Below are 20,948 nucleotides of genomic sequence, written 5' to 3'. Positions count from 1 at the left end.
GGAGGATTTCTGTTCCTGGGAACTAGCTGTGCAGCTTTTTACCTCTGCCCTTACCTCTGGCAAGAAAGGACGATCCACGCACTCTTTTGCTTTTATTTGAACGGAAGGACTGCATTTGATAATGTGGCGCTTTCCTAGGCTGTGGGGGAACATAAGGCAAAAAATTAGATTTACCTGCCGTAGCTGTGGAGACCAGGTCCGAGAGACCTTCCCCAAACAATTCCTCCCCCTTGTAAGGTAAAACCTCCATATGTCTTTTTGAGTCGGCATCACCTGTCCACTGCCGGGTCCTCGTCTAGCAGAGATTGACATAGCGTTTATTCTGGAACCCAGTAAAATGTCTCTTTGCGCATCACTCATATATATGACCTAGGGTCAATAAAATGGTATCCTTATCTAAGGTCTCAATCTCTGCCGATAAGGAATCTGTCCATGCTGCTACCACGCTACAAAGCCAGGCCGACGCAATTGCCGGTCTGAGTAATGTACCAGAATGTGTGTAAATGGATTTCAAGGTAATCTGCTTGCGGTCTGCAGGATCCTTGAGGGTAGCCGTATCTTGTGATGGCAGCGCTATCTTTTTTGACAAGCGTGTCAACGCTTTGTCCACCTTAGGGGATGATTCCCATCGTATCCTGTCCGTTGGCGGGAAAGGATACGCCATAAGAATCCTTTTGGGAATCTGCAGTTTTTTGTCTGGAGATTCCCAAGCTTTTTCACATAATTCGTTCAACTCATGTGAGGAGGGAAAAGTTACCTCAGGCTTTTTTCCCTTATACATGTGTACCCTTGTGTCAGGGACAGGGGGTTCCTCTGTGATATGCAACACTTCTTTTATTGCAATAATCATATATCGAATACATTTAGCCACTTTTGGCTGTAACTTTACATCATCGTAGTCGACACTGGAGTCTGAATCCGTGTCGGTATCAGTGTCTGCTATTTGGGATAGTGGGCGCTTCTGAGACCCTGAAGGTTCCGGCGACATAGGGACAGACACGGGTTCACTCCCTGACTGTTCCTTAGCTTCAGCTTTGTCTAATCTCTTGTGCAATAAGTTCACACTAGCACTTAAAACATTCCACATATCCACCCAGTCAGGTGTCGGCACCGCCGACGGAGACCTCACATTCATACGCTCCTCCTCCTCTCTAGGTGAGCCTTCTACCTCGGACATGTCGACACACGCGTACCGACACACCACACACACACAGGGAACTTCTTATCTGAAGACAGTTTCCCCACCAGGCCCTTTGGAGAGACAGAGAGAGAGTATGCCAGCACACACCCCAGCGCTGTATGACCCAGGAGAAAAACACAATAATTTTATGTTTACCCAGATAGCGCTGTTTACATATACAATATGCGCCAATTCTGTGCCCCCCCTCTTCTTTAAAACCCTCTGTCTACCGTGGTATACACAGTAACTTAGTGTTTACCCAGTAGCTGCTGTATATATGATTAATGCGCTAAATTTATGTGCCCCCCCCTCTCTTTTTACCCTCTTTCTACCGTGAGTCTGCAGGGGAGAGTCCGGGGAGCTTCCTCTCAGCGGTGCTGTGGAGAAAAAATGGCGCTGGTGAGTGCTGAGGGAGAAGCCCCGCCCCCTCGGTGGCGGGCTTCTGTCCCGCTTAAAATCTCAAAATTTGGCGGGGGCTCCTATACATGTACAGTGCCCAGCTGTACATATACTTATTTTTGCCAAAAAGAGGTCTATATGCTGCCCAGGGCGCCCCCGCCTGCGCCCTGCACCCTTACAGTGACTGCCGTGTGTGAGGTGTATGGGAGCAATGGCGCACAGCTGCAGTGCTGTGCGTTACCTCAGTGAAGATCATGAAGTCTTCTGCCGCCTCTGAAGTCTTCTTTTCTTCTCATACTCACCCGGCTTCTATCTTCCGGCTCTGCGAGGGGGACGGCGGCGCGGCTCTGGGACGGACGGCGAGGGTGAGACCTGCGTACCGATCCCTCTGGAGCTAATGGTGTCCAGTAGCCTAAGAAGCAGAGCCTTGAAACTCACAGAAGTAGGTCTGCTTCTCTCCCCTCAGTCCCTGATGCAGGGAGTCTGTTGCCAGCAGGCTCCCTGAAAATAAAAAACCTAACAAATATACTTTCTGTCAGGAAGCTTAGGAGAGCTCCCTGAAGTGCACCCATCTTCTCTGGGCACAGTATCAAACTGAGGTCTAGAGGAGGGGCATAGAGGGAGGAGCCAGTGCACACCCAGACCTAAAGTCTTTCTTAAAGTGCCCATGTCTCCTGCGGAGCTCTTCTATCCCCATGGTCCTTACGGAGTCCCCAGCATCCTCTAGGACGTTAGAGAAAATTACTACTTACAATTACAAACTTCATAGAGTGAAATCAAGAATGGAACATTAATGCATCTTCCTGTGAATAATACCATATAACCTTTTATTTTAACACATGTTCTAGATTTACCGGTAGTCTTTCATTTAGTATTAACCCAAGAAGATTAATCATTAGTTCCAATTTTAAATGTCAATGAAGACACACACCCCTGAAAGCAAACAGTTATTCACCAAAGGTACCGATGACCCAGAATCTCCAAAGCAAATAATACATTTACTCACTTTACAATGTTTGGATGGTCAAAGTGCTCAAGGCGTTTCAGCAGTGCTACCTCCCTGACAGTAGAGAGGGGAAGACCATTCTCATTAGTCTGAACTCGCACATTTTTGAGGGCCACAAACTTCCCACTCTGCAAGTCTCGTGCCTTATACACAGTACCGTAGGCTCCAACCCCGATTTCAGCAACAGGTTCATACTGCCCTCGAATCTCTTTAGCCATATTCCTGAGTACGTGACGTTTTCTCACACTCTCTACCTGGAAATACAGAAACGTAGCCGTTATGTGTCTGTAAGATCAGTAAACAGGGCAGTAACACAATCTTTACCCCTAGGCAACACTACCATTCTTCCAGATAAGAGAATCAGGTGCTGGATAAATGTAACATTCTGAAACATGGGAAGCGCATTTTTTTTTATTTTTTTAAATAGACTGTTATAATGTAAATTACTGGAAGAGGATAAGGCATACACATGTAATGTGCCACTGCTATACACTCCCTGCAAACATATGAAAGTTATTGTCATAGGTTTGCTGCAATAAAGCCATTTAAGTGACAGCCAATGACTGGACACAATTGTCGGTAGGGGGCAACAGTAAGTAAGAGACCTTCGTCCAAATGCCTGTCTGATATTATTAGCAAAAACGCTAATGCTAACTTATTTAAACTTAATAAACAAACAATGTTAAGCTTACTAGTATTTATTTTTAGAGTATAATATATGTGTCAGCTAACCGAAAGAGAGCAACATACTTATTAAAGTATTATTAGTGTTAAAGTAGTCACAGCGGCTAAAGTCCCATTTAGGGTACCCAAACTCCGGCTTGGGCGCCTAACCACGGACTTTGCACACATTTCTTCTCGTACCTCAGGAAGCTGCAAGAAGAAAGGTCACCCCCATGGCTAACGGCTGTGTAAACGGAGCAACAATTTTATTGATCCATTTTGCACTCCCACTAGTAGACACTGAAGGGAAACCATTTAATCGCCCACAATGCATGCAGACAGATACTAACCCAACGCACTGTCAGACAGCAGTCATCCATAACCTTTGAGGTCCACGCTATCCACCTCTTCTACCCCATTCACCTCCTTGTGGCAGTGATCTACCTCCCCCCTGGCCGCTGTTCACCTTTCCTTGACAACTTTGCAGCCTGGCTTCCCCACTTTCTCTCCTTCAACCTCCCCTCTATCATCTTCTGTGACTTTAAACATCCTTATGGACATCACTAATGCAGCTTCCACTAACCTTCTTAACCTTTCCTCCTCCTTTGGACTTTCTCAATGGACCTCCACCCCTACTCACAATCTCGGCCACTCCCTTGACCTTGTTTTCACCCACCGATCCGATATCTCTGATTTCTCTAACTCTCCCTTCCCTCTCTCTGACCACACATCTGCTTTCTTTCACACTCTCGTCTTCCCCTCTCCTCTACACGCCCAGACCCTCCATCACCAGACGAAATCTCGGATCTCTCAACCCCGCTATCCTGTTCTCCCTCGAGACTTTCCTCTCTCCTCTTTCCACCATGACCTGTCCCAACCAGGCAGCCTCCTTCTATAACTCTTCCCTAACCTCTGCTCTACACTCTGTGGCCCCCCTCTCCTCTGTCCCCCTCCACCTCTCTACACCCCAACCCTGGCACACCAAAGTAACACGATTCTTACAAAAATGTTCACGCTCCGCTGAACGTTTCTGGAGGAAATCTCCCTCTTTGGTGGATTTCCTACATTTCAAGTTTATTCTCTCCTCCTACAGCTCTGCTCTTTCCCTCACCAAGCAATCCTTTTTCCAAGTACTCATTTCTTCTCAGTCCTCCAGTCCACGCCGTCTGTTTGAAACTTTCAACACGCTCCTTTGCCCCCCTCCTCCCCTCCCATCCTCCCTCACTGCCACTGACTGCCTGTCTGTCCCACTACAGACAAGGAAGTCCACGCCCTTATCTTATCCTCCCCCTCCTCTCAACCTGCTCCCTGGACCCCCTCCCGTCTTCTCCGCTCCCTCTCCCCCACTGCCTGCTCCTACCTTGCTCACCTTCAACCTATTACTCTATACCGGCATCTTTCCTTCACCATTCAAACATGTCTGGTCTCACCTATTCTCAAAATACCCAACCTCGAGCCTTCATCACCCACTAGCTACCACCCCATCTCTCTTCTCCCATTCGCCTCCAAACTACTTGAACGACTGGTCTACAGCCGTCTCACAAGTTACCTCTCTGACAACTCCATCCTTGATCCACTACAATCTGGCTTTCGCCCACTCCACTCCACTGATACCGCCCTGGTGAAAGTCACCAATGACCTGCTTTTGGACAAATCCAGGGGCCGCTTCTCTCCACTTATCCTTCTAGACCTCTCTGCTGCCTTTGACACCGTGGATCATCCTCTCCTCCTCCGCACACTCCAAAACATTGGCCTCTCTAGCACTGTCCTTGACTGGTTTACCGCTTACCTCACTAACCGCTCCTTCTCGGTGTCTGCCTCCGGCACCACCTTGCACCCTTCCATCTTTCCTGTTGGTGTCCCTCAGGTTTCTGTCCTTGGCCCCCCTTCTCTTCTCCCTGTACACCTCTTCCCTGGGTGCGCTTATTAACTCCTTTGGCCTTCAATACCACCTCTATGCTGATGACACACAACTCTACCTCTCCTGATCTGTCCCCCTCTGTCCTCCCTCAGGTTTCCAGCTGCCTCTCCGCCATCTCCTCCTGGATGGCTGAGCGCTCTCTGAAGCTCAACATGGACAAAACTGAACTCACTATCTTTCCTTCAGCCAGTGTAACACCCCCTACCAGTATCTCTATCACTGTTGACAACACGATCATCTCCATCGTTCCCCAACTCTGCTGCTTGGACGTCACTCTTGACTCCCAGAGTGCAACTAAACGTATCCTCCGCTCACTGGTCATCTCCCTGCTTGACTTCTGCAACGTTCTCCTCACTGGCCTCACTTGCTCCCCTCCAATCTGTCCTCAACTCCACAGCTAGGCTTATCTTCCTCTCTCGCAGCTCCACATCTGTCACTCCCCTTCGACACAATCTGCACTGGCTCCCATTCCCCTACAGAATCCTCTTCAAACTCCTCAACCTCACATACAAGGCCATCTCTAATTCCACTGCTCCCTACATCTCCAAAATCCTCTCCCTTCATACTTCTGCACACCTCCTATGGTTGGCCAATGACCATCGCCTCTCCTCTACCCTGGTCACTGCTTCCCATGCTAGAGATCAAGATTTTGCCCGTGCTGCACCCCTTCAGTGGAACACGCTACCCTGCTCCATTAGACTCTCCCCGACCTTGAAAAGCTTCAAACGGGCACTGAAAACCCATTCATCAATTCGTACCAATTCATCAAAGCGTACCCTTCCGATGCATAACCTAGTCTTGAGGCTGCTCCTCCCCCCCCCTGCCTTGACCATCTCTGCTTTGATTACATACTGCCATCAGGCTACCTCCCGCTTGCTTGCACCTCATGTCATCCGTCACTCCTTCCTACCAGATTGTTAGCTCCTCAGAGAGGGGCCCTCTTTCCTCTTGTTGTCAAAACCCTTTCCTACTTAGTGACCATCTTTACCCGCTTTTTCTCCTGCTGGTAAAGGCTCATCTCTATCTATGGCCACCAGCTCCTAGTTGTACGCTGATCAATCACTCGCTACTTACATCTAAGCTGTATTATGTTTTGAGAATTGTAGTGCTCTTTGTTACCTGTACTCTATTTTTATTTATTTACTGTAACACTAAGTTTTGTGTCCCTGTACGGTCCTTTGTATGGCGCTGCAAAACACTTGTGGTGCCTTATAAATAAAATGTAATATTATTATTAATAATAAGTCCTTATTAACATTTGAATTTTCCCGATTACACGTTGATCAGTATGGGCAATCATTGTATGTCCTCATGAACCTTTACTTTTGTTAAAAGTAAAACCAAATAAATGTACAACAAAGACCAGGAATCTTTAACTAAATAAATGTTATCAGAAGATCACAGCAGCAAACTGGTCCCAGCTAGTGGGGAATAAAAATAGAACAGGAAAAATGTACTCTATAAACTTTGTTCAATCAGTCTCCAGCCTTGGATCAAAGCCTCATAAACAAGATAAATCTGTTTAAAAATGGTAGTAAGAGCCTGATTCAGAGTGGGAAGCAAGTACTGCATCCCACGAAGATTCCAGATTATCGCGACTCAGAATACGGGTGGTCGGGGTAACTACATTAGACTCGTTTGTGGTTTACATAATTTCATCAGAGTTGCGTGTCACAGAGAATCATTACCTATTACATCAGTGTAATGCCAGGTACACACTAAACAATGTGTGTACCTGGCCATATTCCTAGCAACAGGACCAGGCAGGGTGCAGACATTGGCAAGTGCATACACAATTACAGATTTTGGAAGCGACGGAGAGAGGAGAAGCGAAGTCATGCTGTGGACATCGCTAGCGACATCCCCAGATTGAGCTGCATGTACAGACGACTGGGGATGTTGCTAGAGACCCTAGGGAGCGTGCATAAAAACAAATTTGTCGTAACAATTGGTCATTATCAGCAAATTCGATTTAAATATCATCTAGTGTGTACCTGGCTTAACTCCCAGAATGCTTTGCCAGAAGAATGGCCAATTATCTTCTACTTTAGCAGTAGTAAGTACTAACTGGTCTCAGTAGGTAATTAATAACAGTAATAATGGAAACCTTATTCACCACAGCCTGGCTCACACTTTGGGATATGTAGGGAAAATAGGATTTTAATTACCTACCGGTAAATACTTTTCTCGTAGTCCGTAGGGGATACTGGGAATCCATTTAGTACCATGGGGTATAGACGGGTCCACTAGGAGCCTTGGACACTACGAATTTGATAGTGTGCGCTGGCTCCTCCCTCTATGCCTCTCCTACCAGACTCAGTCTAGTACCCCTTTTCCACTGTAGCACGGGTCGCAGCCGTGACGCCTGACACGGCTGCGACCCGTGCTACAGCCCCCTTTCCCACAGCGGTCACCAACCCGGCATATTGCCGGGTTGGTGACGCTGCTGCTGACGCGGCAGGGGTGGCGCTGGGAGATCACATGATCTCCCAGCGCTGCCCTCCCTCCCATACACTGTGAACGGGAGCCGTGTCGCCTCGACACGGCTTCCGTTCACACTACACAGCTTACTGGGTTGGGCACGTGTTCAACCCGGCAAGCTACCCAGGTAGGATTCCCGGATCATTTGATCCGAGAATCTGCAGGGGGGGCCGTTTCCACTAGGGAAAAACACGGGTAAATGCGTGCCCCGCGCATTTACCAGTGTTTTAAAAGCTAGTGGAAAAGGGGTATAGGAAACTGTGCCCGAAGAGATGGACATACTTTGAAAGAAGGATACATAAGGAAAGTGGTGAGATTTCGAACCAGCACACAAAGAACAATAGGAAAGCCATGTTAACCAAACTTGAAACATGAACAGCAACAGCTGAACAAACCAGAATACTTAACTAACAGTGCAGGAAAAAAAAACAAAGCACCAGGCGGATGCCCAGTATCCCCTATGGACTACGAGAAAAGGATTTACAGGTAGGTAATTAAAATCCTATTTTCTCATACGTCCTTGGGGATAATGGGACTCCATTTAGTACCATGGGGAAGTACCAAAGCTTCCAAACTGAATGGGAGAGTGCTGAGGTTCCTGCAGAACTGATTGGCCTCTGAGGACCTTCAGTTTGGTCAAAGTATCGAACATGTAAAACTTTGCAAACGTGTTTGAACCTGACCAAGTAGCTGCTCGGCAGAGCCGTAAAGCCGAGACACCCCGGGCAACCGCCCAAGTAGAACCCACCGACCTAGTAGAGTGGGCCCGTACAGATTTTGGAACCGGCAATCCTGCCGTGGAATAAGCATGCTGGATAGTGAGCCTGATCCAGCGGTCAAGAGACTGCTTTGAAGCAGGACACCCAATTTTATTGGGATAATAGAGAACGAACACAGAGTTGGATTTCCTGTGACGAGCTGTCCTCTTTACGTACACCCTCAAAGCCCTCACAAAATCCAAAGACTTTGAAGTAGTAGAGGTGTCCGTAACAGCCAGAACCACAATAGGTTGGTTGATGTGAAACGCGGACACCACCTTAGGAAGAAATTGCTGACGAGTTCTGAGTTTAGCTCTGTCCTCATGGAAAATTAAATAGGGGCTCTTGTGAGACAACGCCCCGACAAGCTCCTTGCTGAAGCCAAGGCCAACAGCGTGGTGGTCTCCCACGTAAGGTACTTTACGTCAGCCTCCTGCAAGGGTTCAAACTAATCTGATTGGAGGAACTGCAGCACCAAATTGAGATCCCAAGGTGCCGTGGGAGGCTGGATGTGCAGAACACCTTTCAAGAACGTCTGGACCTCAGGGAGAGAAGCCAATTGTTTCTGAAAATAAATAGGATAAGGCCGAAATCTGGAATTTAACTGAGCCTAGGCGTAGGCCCACATCCACTCCTAACTGCAGAAAAAGCAGGAGACGTCCCAGATGAAATTCCACCGCAGAATATTGTCTGCCCTCACACCAAAAGACATACTTCTTCCATATACGGTAGTAATGTTTATACTTTATCCCCTTCCTGGCTTGGATCATAGTCGGGATGACCTTGTCAGGAATCCCTCTCCTGGCTAGAATCAACCGTTCAACTTCCATGGCAATAAACGTAGCCACGGTAAGTCTTGATAGACGAACGGCCCCTGTTGCAGAAGATCCTTGCGAAGAGGTAGAGGCCATGGATCTTCTATCAGCATCCCGAGAAGATCCGCGTAGCAGGCCCTTTGAGGCCAGTTCAGAGAAATAAGAATTGCTTGAACCTTTTCCCTTTTTATTCTCTTTAGAATTCTTGGGATCAGAGGAAGTGGAGTAAACACATACACCAGCTGGTAGACCCACGGAGTTGTCAAAGCGTGGGTCTCTCGACCTGGAACAAATACAGCTTGAGCTTCTTGTTGCGTCAAGAGGCCATCATGTCGATCCGTGGATATCCCCACAGACGTGTCAACCACCTGAACACCTCCGGGTGGAGGCCTCACTCCCCCGGGTACAGGTCGTGTCTGCTGAGGAAGTATGCTTCCCAGTTGTCGGCAGTCTTCATTCCGGGAGTAGACAATGCCACAGCGTGTTTTTCCGCCCAGTGGAGAATTCTTGACACCTCTGACATTGCTGCTCTGTTTTTCAATACACCCTGTCGGTTTATGTACGTTACCGCCGTTACATTGTCCGACTGGACTTGAATGGCCCGATTCCGAAGTAGAGAGGAGGTCTGCAGAAGGGCGTTGTAGATTGTCCTGAGTTCCAAGATGTTTATTGGAAGGACAACTTCCCAACTTGACCATCTTCCTTGAAACTGCACCCCCTGGGTGACTGCTCCCCAACCTCTGAGGCTTGCGTCCGTGGTTAACAGAATCCAATTCCGAATCCCGAACCTCCGACCCTCGACGAGTTGAGAAGTCTGTAGCCACCACAGAAGGGAGATCCTGGCTCTTGGCGCCAGACAGATCCTCTGGTGCATGTGAAGATGCGATCCGGACCATTTGTCCAACAGATCCAGCTGGAAGGGCCTCGCATGAAACCTTCCATAATGAATTGCCTTGTAAGAGGCCACCATTTTCCCCAGAAGGTAAATGCACAGATGCACCGAGATCCCGGTTGGCTTCAGAACAGCCCAAACCATCGACTGGATTACCATAGCCTTCTCCAAGGGAAGGAACACTCTCTGAGACCCTGTGTACGTTCCAGGTGAGATTTGGTAAATTCAGAATCCACCCGTGATGCAGGAGTAGTCTGGTTTAGAGGCCAATGCTGTCCATCATCTCTGCCAACACCTTGGTGAACACTCTCGGTGCCGTGGAGAGACCGAATGGCAGGGCCTGGAACCGGTAGTGGCAGTCCTGCAGTGCAAACCGTAGATAAGCCTGATGAGACACTAGGAATTCCCCCTCCTCCAGACCTGAGATCACCGCTGTCAGAGACTCCATCTTGAATTTGAACACTCGTAAGTACGGGATCAACGACTTGACGTTCAAAATTGGTCTTACTGATCCGTCCGGTTTCGGTACTACAAACAAGTTGGAATAATGGGGGTCATTCCGACCCGATCGCTCGCTGCAGTTGTTCGCAGTGCAGGGTTCGGGTCGGAACTGCACAGACACCGCAGTGCGCCGGTGCATGCTGGGCGGCCGAAGGCCGTCGTTCCCTAGCGATCACCTCTGCCTGATTGACAGGCAGAGGCGGTCGATGGGCGGGAGGGGGGCGGCACGGCGGAGTTAGGCCGTCGTAGCCGGACCGTTGGGGGGAGGGGCGGCCCGCAGCGGCTGTGTGATGTCACACTCAGCCGCTGCGACCAGGGGCAGCGACAACCAACTCACAGCCAGCCACAGGAGCTGCGCTGGCCGGGAGTTACTCAGCAAGTACAAAAGCATCGCCGCTGTGCGATGCTTTTATACTTGTGCGGGGGAAGGGGGGCCCGGACAGACATGCGGGGCGGACTAGCTCTGTGCTGGGCGTCCCCCCGCATGTCTGGGAACATGATCGTAGCTGTGATAAATTTAGCACAGCTACGATCAACTCAGAATGACCCCCAATATCCCTTGTTTTGCAGATGAGGTGGAACTGGAACAATGACCTGAGTCTGTACCAGTTTTTGAATGGCGTCCTGTAAGGTTACACTTGCCTCTTGTGAAACTGGTAAGCCTGATTTGAAGAATCTGTGAGGTGGGAGCTCCTGAAACTCCAGTCTGTAGACCTGGGAAATAAGATCTATGACCCAGTGATCCTGGCACAAACCTGTCCAGATGTGACCGAAAAATTTTAGTCGAGCTCCCTCCTGACAATCTTCCAGGCATCGCAGTCCACTGTCATGCTGAAGGTTTTGAGGAAGCAGAGCTTGAGCTCTGTTCCTGTGAACCGGCAGTTGCTGGTTTGGGTGGTTTACCTTTAGCGCCTCTGGTGGCTGTAGAAGAACCTCTGGTCTTGCCCATAATCTTGGCAGTCCGAAAGGACTCTAGATTATGTCCCGAGTAGGCCTTCCTCGCTCGCGGAGCTGCAGAAGGAAGATACATGGACTTACCCACAGTAGCTTTGGGGATCCATTTGTCTAGTTCATCTCCAAATAAGGCCTCTCCTGTGAAGGGTAGGCCTTCCACGCCTTTCCTGGAATCCGCGTCAGCAGTCCACTGGCGTAGCCATCAGCCTCTGCATGCTGACACTGCCATAGCAGTGGTGCATGCAGTAAGCAAGCCTATTTCTTTTATGGCTTCCACCATAAAATTCGCAGAGTCCTGTATATGTTGGAGGAGTACAATAATCTCCCCCTGAGGCAAGGTACCTAACCCCTCAGTTAGGTTACCCGACCATTTGGCGATGGCCTTAGTAATCCACCCACATGCTATAGTGGGTCGCTGGGCCACCCCAGCAGCTGTATACAAAGATTTGAGTGTATTCTCAATTCTACGATCAGCCGTGTCTTTTAAGGAAGCTGCACCCGGGATAGGCAATACAATTTTCCGTGACAGTATGGATACTGATGCATCCAATATCGGTGGATTTTCCCATTTTTTCCTATCCTCAGGAGGAAAAGGAAAATATGATATCAACCTTTTAGGGAGTTGACATTTGCTATCAGGATCAACCCACAGTTCTTCAAACAGTGTATTTTGTTCCTTTGACAAAGGAAAAGTGGCCGAGAATTTCTTTTTTATATTAAAATAAGATTCCTCAGTCTCCTCTGTTACCTTATCAGGGATATGCAGAACTTCTCTGATAGCTTCTATGAGAGCCTCTATTCCGTGACAGAGTAGCCTCCCCCACCTCTGAGTCCACCTCCCGTCATCATCCGAGTCAGACTGCAGGATATGGGCCAAAGGACGTTTTTGCGGAAAAATGGCAGGGGACTGAGATGCTGGTTTGGGTACTGAGTCTCTGTTCATAAACTCAGTCATCAATTGTCTCAAGTATTGTGTCTCTTTCTCATTTCGGGACAATTTAGAAGAAATATTGGAAATCGTTCCCCTAATAGAATCCAGATAAGCTGGCTCTGCCCCGCTAGCCTGGGAGGGTACACTGCACTGAGTACACTGCAGTGAACCCCCTGGAGAAGAGGAGCACTGTGCCTTACATGAAACACACTCTTTGTCTGACATACTGTGACAGTGACAGCACACACAGGAACAGGTTAAATGCACAATTAACCCACAAAGAACCCTCAGAGAGACACAGAGATAGATATGGAGCCAGCACACAGCGCCCTTACTGCTAATGCCAAGCTTAGCCGGGTCGCAGACTAAGTACACAGATTGAGGACCTATTATAATAGTAAGCGCTCTCCCCCCCCCCCACTATGACCCCCTGGTACCGCTGAGGTAATCTGGAGGCTCTCCGGAGGAGCTGCGCGTCCCAGTCAGTCAGCGTCTGTGTCCACTGTATAGTGAAAATGACGCTGGTGAGCTGCTGGATCCGCTCATAGTGAAGCCCCGCCCCTTCAATGGCATGCAGTCTTCCTACACTTTTTTATACTGGCTGAGGTAATTTTAGTGCTTAAAATGGAGTCAGCCGCCTTTTAAGTCTGTAATGCCAGTCTGGGTGCTGTGTACACCTGTAGTGTACTTAAGACTCAGTTCGCTCCCTCAGAAGCGGTGTGTCCGCACTGTGTACAGAGTCTGGAGACCCAGCCGCCCTACGTAGAAGCCGTGTGTCTCCGTACCCTCATGCCGACATAATGTCCGGCGGCCCGCTAACCGGGACGCTGGCTTAGTACTCACCACTCTTCTATCTTCTGGCTCTGTTAGGGGTGGCGGCATGCTGCAGGATTGCACGCACGCCATGGTGGGCTTGCAAATAGTTCCCTCAGGAGCTAGTGTCCTGTCAGCGGGGAACAGGACTATGGCAGTTATCCCCCCTAAGTTCCACAAAGCAGGCAGGCTGGTGCCATCCAGTCCTGCCTGAAAATAACAAACTTACAAAATAAATGCAGAAAACGCTTCAGGAGCTTCCAGCGACGTGAATGGCTCTTCCGGGCACATTTTCTAAACTGAGTCTGGTAGGAGGGGCATAGAGGGAGGAGCCAGCGCACACGAGCAATTTCTTAAAGTGCCCATTGGTCCTAGTGGACCTGTCTATATCCCATGTTACGAAATGGATTCCCAGTATCCCCAAGGACCGTAAGAGAAATAATGATTTGTGTGCAGGTTTCTTTGTGCCTCTCACACTGCACAATACAAAGCATGTATACTGATACATAATTATATACAACCGACTGTATATGCAGTACACTGCAAAGTTTTGGGGTGAAAATAATGCACTGCCTTAGGAATCTAAAAAAAAAAAAAAAAAATCCTATTTACAGTGGCATCAGTTTAGATATATATATATATATATATATATATACACACACACACGTACTGTATAGACTGAAGATACTGTATATGGGAGGCTTTCCTCCTCACACGTGTTGCTGCATGGGGAACAGACAGTCTTTTGTGCAGAGCACATGGACTCTCTCTTATCATGAATGGACAGGAGAGGAAGAGGATCAGCCCTTCACAGCCCTGCCTGCATTACACTATGAAATAATGAAGTTTCATTCTTTCAGCATACCCACAAGTTTTCCCCTTAATTCCTCCTCCCCTTCCTGCCACTACTTTTTCTCTCATTAGGTCAAAGCTAAAGCATGAAGTTTCCATGAGAGTGAATAAAAAATAAAAGTAAAAAACAATTCTGGCAGGGTCTGTGACTCTCCAGGATTCACCCCCCACATACACACACGGGCCATCTGCTCTTCACTGCAATCTGCAGCCACCTGACCGCATCTGCCATACAGGGTGATCCGGGGGCGCTCCCTAAACGTGGCCAGCACCCTGCAGCTCTGACATTGCTAGCACCCCTAGCTAGAATGTAGCTAATACATGGGTCATTCCTCCTGCACTTAGACACTACTTCCCGTCCTAAATCTATCCTCCTGTGAGACATGTGGCTTGGAGCTGCAGCCTCCCTTGCGCCGTGCCCTAATAGCATGCAGCAGCAGCTGCTGGTCAGCAAATAGTCAGTGTGGCCACCAATTATGCGAGGAGGGCTTACCCGGACGTTAGTAAATTCAGCAGCAGGCGGTCAGCAGTAGCAGAGTCATGTCTAATCCCTGTGAGCTGGAAGAATGAGAGAGATTCTATTATCTAGTGCAGCAGCCCCAAGCTCACATGCTCACTCATCCAACTCATAACAGAATCACTTCCTGCCCAGACCCCCCTCACTCACCCACTCTCCTTCCCTGTCCCTCCTCCTAACTGTGTGGCCCTGCCCCAGCCACTTCTTAGTCCATATGTTGCTTTAGTGACTTTATAGTTATAGACAAGAAGTACCTGAGGCATTTGGCATTGCATAATAATAAACAGTTTTTTTTATGCAACGTGTTCGAGAAAATATATAGAAAAATGTAAACTTTGAAATGGTTATAAAGAAGTGTATATACTATGGCAAAGGTTTAAGTGACAATTAGAAGTACAAGTATGACATTATCAGTATGACATTAATATAATCATTACTGATCATTCTTTTTGTTATTATTTTTAAAAATGTCTGCATGTGGTAATATTGTCAATCATTACATTCAAAGACATACAACTTTTGTCTATACTTATAATAAAGTTTTAATTGTGGTGTCTCTAAATTTTTGCCATGGTGTGTGCTTATATCATTGTAGTGCCCATTTCTTGCACAGCAGTGCATGTGCTGACTGCCTGGCCTGCGGTGTCTTCTGTCCATCCCAATCTTTTTCCCAACTCCGGCTGCATATATCTAGCGTGACTGGGAGGTTGGAGCTTACAACAGGCATTCCCCCCTCTCCTGCCGGAGCTTACAGTATTATTATTATTATTATTATTATTATTATTATTATTATTAATTATTATTATCCTTTATTTATATGGTGCCACAAGGGTTCCGCAGCGCCCAATTACAGAGTACATAAACAAATAAGCGTGGTACAGAGGGTTAGGATGAGATTTGGCTGGGTTTGGTGAAGAAGTGGGTCTTGAGAGCCCGTTTGAAGTTTTGTAGAGAGGTGGAGAGTCCAAGGGGGAGAGGTAGGGAATTCCAGAGAATTGGAGCAGCACGTGAAAAATCTTGGAGGTAGGAGTGGGAGGAAGTAATCAGTAGGCAGGAGAGTTGGCATGTATTAGCAGAGCGAAGAGGACGGGTGGGAGTGTAAGGGGCGATAAGGTCAGAGATGTAAATGGGAGAGGAGTGGGTGAGGGATTTGTAAGTGAGTGTGAAAAGCTTGAAATGGATTCTGAAAGGGAAGGGAAGCCAGTAAAGGTCTTATAGGAGAGGAGAGGTGGACGTAGTGTGTTTGGTGAGGAAAATGAGCCGGGCAGCAGCATTGAGGATAGTTTGGAGTGGAGAGAGGTATTTGTCAGGAATGCCAGTCAGGAGGAGATTACAGTAGTCCAGTCTGGAGATGACCAGATAGTGGATAAGGGTCTTAGTAGCATCCTAGGTCAGAAAGGGTCTGATCCTGGAAATATTTTTTAGATGAAATCGGCATGATTGTGAGAGGTGCTGAATGTGTGGTTTGAAGGAGAGGGAGGAGTCAAGGATTACTCGAAGAGAGTGCACTTGGGGGCTAGAGGAGATAGTAGTGCCATCAATAGATAATGAGATTGTGGGAGGTGAGGTTATGCGGGAGGGAGGATGATCAGCTCAGTCTTAGATATGTTAAGTTTAAGAAAGCGCTGGGACATCCAAACAGAGATAGCAGAGCGACAGTTGGAGATTTGAGTGAGGAGAGCAGGGGAGAGGTCCGGAGAGGAAAGATAGGTTTGAGTGTCATCTGCATAGAGATGATATTGGAAATCAAAAGAGCTAATGAGCTTACCTAGTGAGGATGTATATAGAGAGAAAAGAAGAGGACCAAGGACAGAGCCTTGGGGTACACCTACAGTTAGTGGATGTGAGGGGGAGGTGGAGTCATGAGAGGAGACAGAGAATGAACGATCAGAGAGGTAGGAAGACAGCTAAGAGAGGGCAGTATCACGCAGACCAATGGAGTGAAGAATTTGCAGTAGGAAAGGGTGGTCCACAGTGTCAAAAGCAGCAGAGAGATCAAGAAGAATAAGTAGAGAGTAGTGGCCCTTAGATTTAGCAACATGGAGGTCATTGCAGTCTTTTGTAAGGGCAGTTTCAGTGGAGTGAAGAGGACGGAAGCCAGACTGGAATGGGTCAAGCAGTGACTGTGAGGAAAGAAAGGAAGTAAGGTGGTTGTAGACAATACGCTCAAGGAGTTTGGAGGCAAAAGGGAGAAGAGAGATGGGTTGGTAGTTGGAGAGAGTGTTTGGATCAAGGGTAGGTTTTTTAAGAATAGGAGAGCTGAGTGCATGCCTGAAGGCAGAGGGGACAGTGCCTGATGAGAGGGAGAGATTGAGAAGGTGGAAAATATGGGAACAGGCAGCAGGAGAGAGGTAGCAGAGGAGGTGGGAGGATAAAGGGTCAAGAGGGGAGGTGGTAAGGGGAGAGGAACGAATGTGGGCCATGACTTCCTCACCAGATGCATGGGAGAAAGATGTAAGAGTTGGTGAGAGGGATAGGGAGGGGTGGTAAGTTATGGGAAAAGGCTGGTTGCTGATGGTCTGGTGTGATGTGATGTCCTGTCGTATGGAGTCAATTTTGGACGTGAAGTGGCAAAGTCAAGAGCAGAGAGTGAGGAGGGGAGACGAGGTGGAGGTGGGCAGAGGAGTGAGTTGAGAATGGTAAAGAGGCGCCGGGGGTTGGAAGACTGGGAGGAGATGAGGTTCTTGAAGTATGACTGTTTAGCAAGGGAAAGGGCAGCACTGAAGGATGAGAGCATACGAGTCTGCCTTAGAGCGTGATTTCCTCCAGTGTCGCTCAGTAGTACGTGAGCATTTTTGCAGATATCTGGTACATTTGGTGTGCCAGGGTTCAGGTGTTAATTTTGCGAGAGTGAATAGTAGTTGGTGGCGCAACAGAGTCAAGAGCAGAAGTAAGGGATGCATTATATATGGAAATGGCTTGTTCAGGGCATGAGAGAGAGAGAGACAGAGAGAGAGAATAGGAGAGAGAAGTGAGTCAAACAGGGAGGAAAGGAATGTGGCGTCAATAGTCAATGTTACGCTTAGTGATGGTAGCCTTTGTAGGTAGAGATGGGGAAGCAGAGATAGATAGGTTAAAGGAGAGAAGGTGGTGGTCAGAGAGGGGAAATGGGGAGTTGGAAAAATATCACATTGGTGAGTGTAGACCAGATCCAGTGAGCTCATTCACATGGGAGGGTGAGGAGGTCCACTGGGAGAAACCAAGTGAAGAAGTGAGGGTAAGGAGTTTAGAGGCAGGGGATTGTGTGGGGATATCGATAGGGATGTTTAAATCACCTAAGATAATGGAGGGAATGTCAGAAGAGAGGAAGTGAGGAATCCAGGAAGCAAAGTTGTCGATGAATTTGGAGGCAATGCCAGGGGGGGGGGGGGCGGTAAATGACAGCTACTCTAAGATGGACTGGTTGGAAGAGGCTTATAGCATGAACCTCAAATGTAGAGAATGGTAAGGGATGGTTCTGGTGGTATGAGTTGGTAGGAGTAACTAGAAGGTAAAAGGACCCCAACACCACCCCCATGGCGACCCCCAGGTCGGGGTGTGTGTGTGAATGAGAGGCCCTCAGCAAAGAGAGCAGCAGGAGAAATAGTGTCAGAGGGCGTAATCCAGGTTTCAGTAATGGCTAGTAGGTGTAGGGAGTTGGAAATGAAAAGGTCATGAGTGGGGACCAGTTTGTTACGAACAGATCTGGCATTCCAGAGGGAACTGGAGAGGGGATAGGAGTCTGTGGGAGAGATGTGAATGAGATTATCAGGGTTGCTGTAGCGGTGAAGTGAGATTAACTTTGAGGGCAAGGATGATGAGAGAGTAGTGATGGTGCGGGTGCCTGAGCTAGGAGGGGAAGCTGCATGAGGTGGGCAGGGAGGGAGTTCAATGTGATGTGAATGGGGTTGTGGGGAGATGACAGGGAAGGGAGGGAGGGAGCAGGGCTGAGTTGTGGGGTAGCAGGGCAATGGAGCAGAGGTGAATGAAAGTGGGGTAACAGGAAAGGAGGGGGAAGGAAACAGAGGGATGGAGAGGAGACAGAAGAGGGGAAAGAGGAGGAAGTGTAGGAGACTAGGGGTAAAGGATAGAGGGGTGAACAGGGGGCAAGACACATAATTAGGTAGACACTGAGTGATGTGGGGAGTAGAAGAAAACCTGGACATAGTGTTAAGTAGGTAAATAGGTTGAGGGAAACTGGAAGTAGGAGAGGAGGCTGTAAGGGAATCAGAGCAGAAGAATTGCAGGTGAGAAAAGCAGTGTAAGCTCAATGGGTGTAGATTTAGTTTGAAGGGAATCAAAAGCGTAGATAAAGTGGGTGCAGAAATGTATTTGGACTGGTAGAAATGAGAGGATTGTGAGAGGGTTAAAAAACAAGATTTATGGTAAGAACTTACCGTTGTTAAATCTCTTCCTGCAAGGTGCACTGGGCTCCACAGGGAATGACATTGGGGTGTAGAGTAGGATCTTGATCCGAGGCACCAACAGGCTAAAAGCTTTGACTGTTCTCAGAATGCATAGCGCTGCCTCCTCTATAACCTCGCCTCCGTGCACAGGAGCTCAGTTTTTGTTAACCAGTCCAATGCAGTAGCAGGTAAAAGAGACGACAACCATTAGTAGCCACATACATCACTTTCTCACGTCAGGAGAAAGTGTCAGCAGCTAATGCCATACCAACCCAAAGAAGCTAAGTGCGTCAGGGTGGGCGCCCTGTGGAGCCCAGTGTACCTCACAGAAAGAGATTTAACAACGGTAAGATCTTACCAAAAATCTCGTTTTCTGCTGCGGGGTACACTGGGCTCCACAGGGAATGACATTGGGGATGTCCTAAAGCAGTTCCTCATGGGAGGAGACGCACTGTAGCGGCCACAAGAACCCGGCATCCAAAGGAAGCATCCTGGGAGGTGGAAGTATCGAAGGCATAGAACCGTATGAACGTGTTCACTGAGCACCACGGCGGGCAGCCCAAGAAGGTCCAACACACCGAGTAGAATGGGCCTTGATGGTAGCAGGAGCTGGAAGGCCATCCTGTACATAAGCATGTGCAATCACTATTCTAATCCATCTGGCCAGGATTTGCTTGTGAGCAGGCCAGCCACGTTTGTGAAAACCAACCAGTACAAAGAGAGAATCAGACTTCCGAAGGGATGCAGTTCTCTTCACATAGATACGGAGAGCCCGTACCACATCCAAAGACCGCTCTTTGGAAGACAAGTCAGGAGAGGCAAAGGCCGGAACCACGAATTCCTGATTAAGGTGGAAAGATGACACCACCATAGGTGTTATGATTCCTGTACTCCAGACCGGAGGAGATCTTATGGCAGGGATCTGAGTACAGGAAAATAAGCTGGTTGTGGGAGCTGGATAGCCTAGTAACCCCTGGCGCCCTAACTCCGTTGTCTCGCCCGTGTTATCAGAAATCCCCTGTGAGACTATGGTTGCTTGAGCCCATGGCAGCCGCGTTCAAAGGGCGGATTATGTCTGCCCAACCCCGATGCCCCCGCAGGTCTTAATGGGAGACAAGGGGAAGTCCGAGACAGGGTGATAACAAGGGGCCCTCTGACTAAGCAACCAGGCCAGGGGTTACAAGCTAACTAACTAAATCAAAAGGTATGTGCGGACTAGCCGCCAGGAAAAAGGACAACCAAGGATCCACTGATCCGACACTCCTATCCGGCACCGCCGGACACCAGAGTGGATCTGTGGAAGCGGAATCCTCCGCAAAGCTCCAGAACACAATTAAACAAAAATAATAAACAGAAGCGGACAAGCCGCAACACACGGCTGCGCCGCGACTCACGAACACCACCAGATGTTAAAGGTGCTCGGTCAGACTCCAGGAACAGATGGTAACTTCCGAGTACAGGATCTCTGAGGACAGGAACAACCGAAAAGACCAGGACTGGGAACTCTCTGCAGCAGACACAGGCAAACAGGAAGCTATCACCGGCGTCTGTAAGAAGTCCTGAGGGTGCCTTTATTCAGGCACCCTCCAATCAGGATCCAGACAGGACAATCAAATAGAAATGCCGTGCAGCTTGCATGCTGCACGGCCAGCACATAATCAGGGTAATGAGAATAGACCCAGCAACGGGGAACGCGGCTGAACGTGGCGTCCCCGTTGCTAAGGTCAGAGCGGCTCCGTGCGCCCGGCATCTCAGCGTTGCCAGGGAGCCGGCGGCTGAACGCGCACGGCGTCCCTGGTTGCTAGGCGCCGGGCCGCACGGCCGAGCGGACCCCGGCGCCTAACAGTACCCCCCCCTTGAGGAGGGGTCAAGGAACCCCT

At 48.6% G+C, this 20,948-nt stretch overlaps 1 protein-coding gene across 4 annotated transcripts in view; it reads right to left on the bottom strand.

Moving 5' to 3' along the window:
• The window catches only part of CDK4 (cyclin dependent kinase 4), a 127,059-nt gene extending 112,171 nt beyond the window's left edge, over positions 1 to 14,888 (bottom strand). The window contains exons 1-3 of one of the 4 annotated variants that reach the window (XM_063952307.1): positions 14,834 to 14,888; positions 14,660 to 14,724; positions 2,586 to 2,839 (exon numbers count right to left, since the gene is read on the bottom strand). In XM_063952307.1, coding sequence (XP_063808377.1) covers positions 2,586 to 2,803 — 218 coding nt within the window. In that variant the 5' untranslated portion in view covers positions 2,804 to 2,839; positions 14,660 to 14,724; positions 14,834 to 14,888. The other 3 variants (XM_063952308.1, XM_063952306.1, XM_063952305.1) reach the window with 3 other exon arrangements.
• Between the last annotated feature and the right edge of the window lie 6,060 nt (positions 14,889 to 20,948).

The sequence above is a fragment of the Pseudophryne corroboree genome, chromosome 2 (genome assembly GCF_028390025.1).
Source record: "Pseudophryne corroboree isolate aPseCor3 chromosome 2, aPseCor3.hap2, whole genome shotgun sequence".
In the NCBI taxonomy this organism is placed as follows: Eukaryota; Metazoa; Chordata; class Amphibia; order Anura; family Myobatrachidae; genus Pseudophryne; species Pseudophryne corroboree.
The sequence above is the reverse complement of the archived record's forward strand: the minus strand, read 5'-3'. Positions and strand labels throughout refer to the sequence as shown.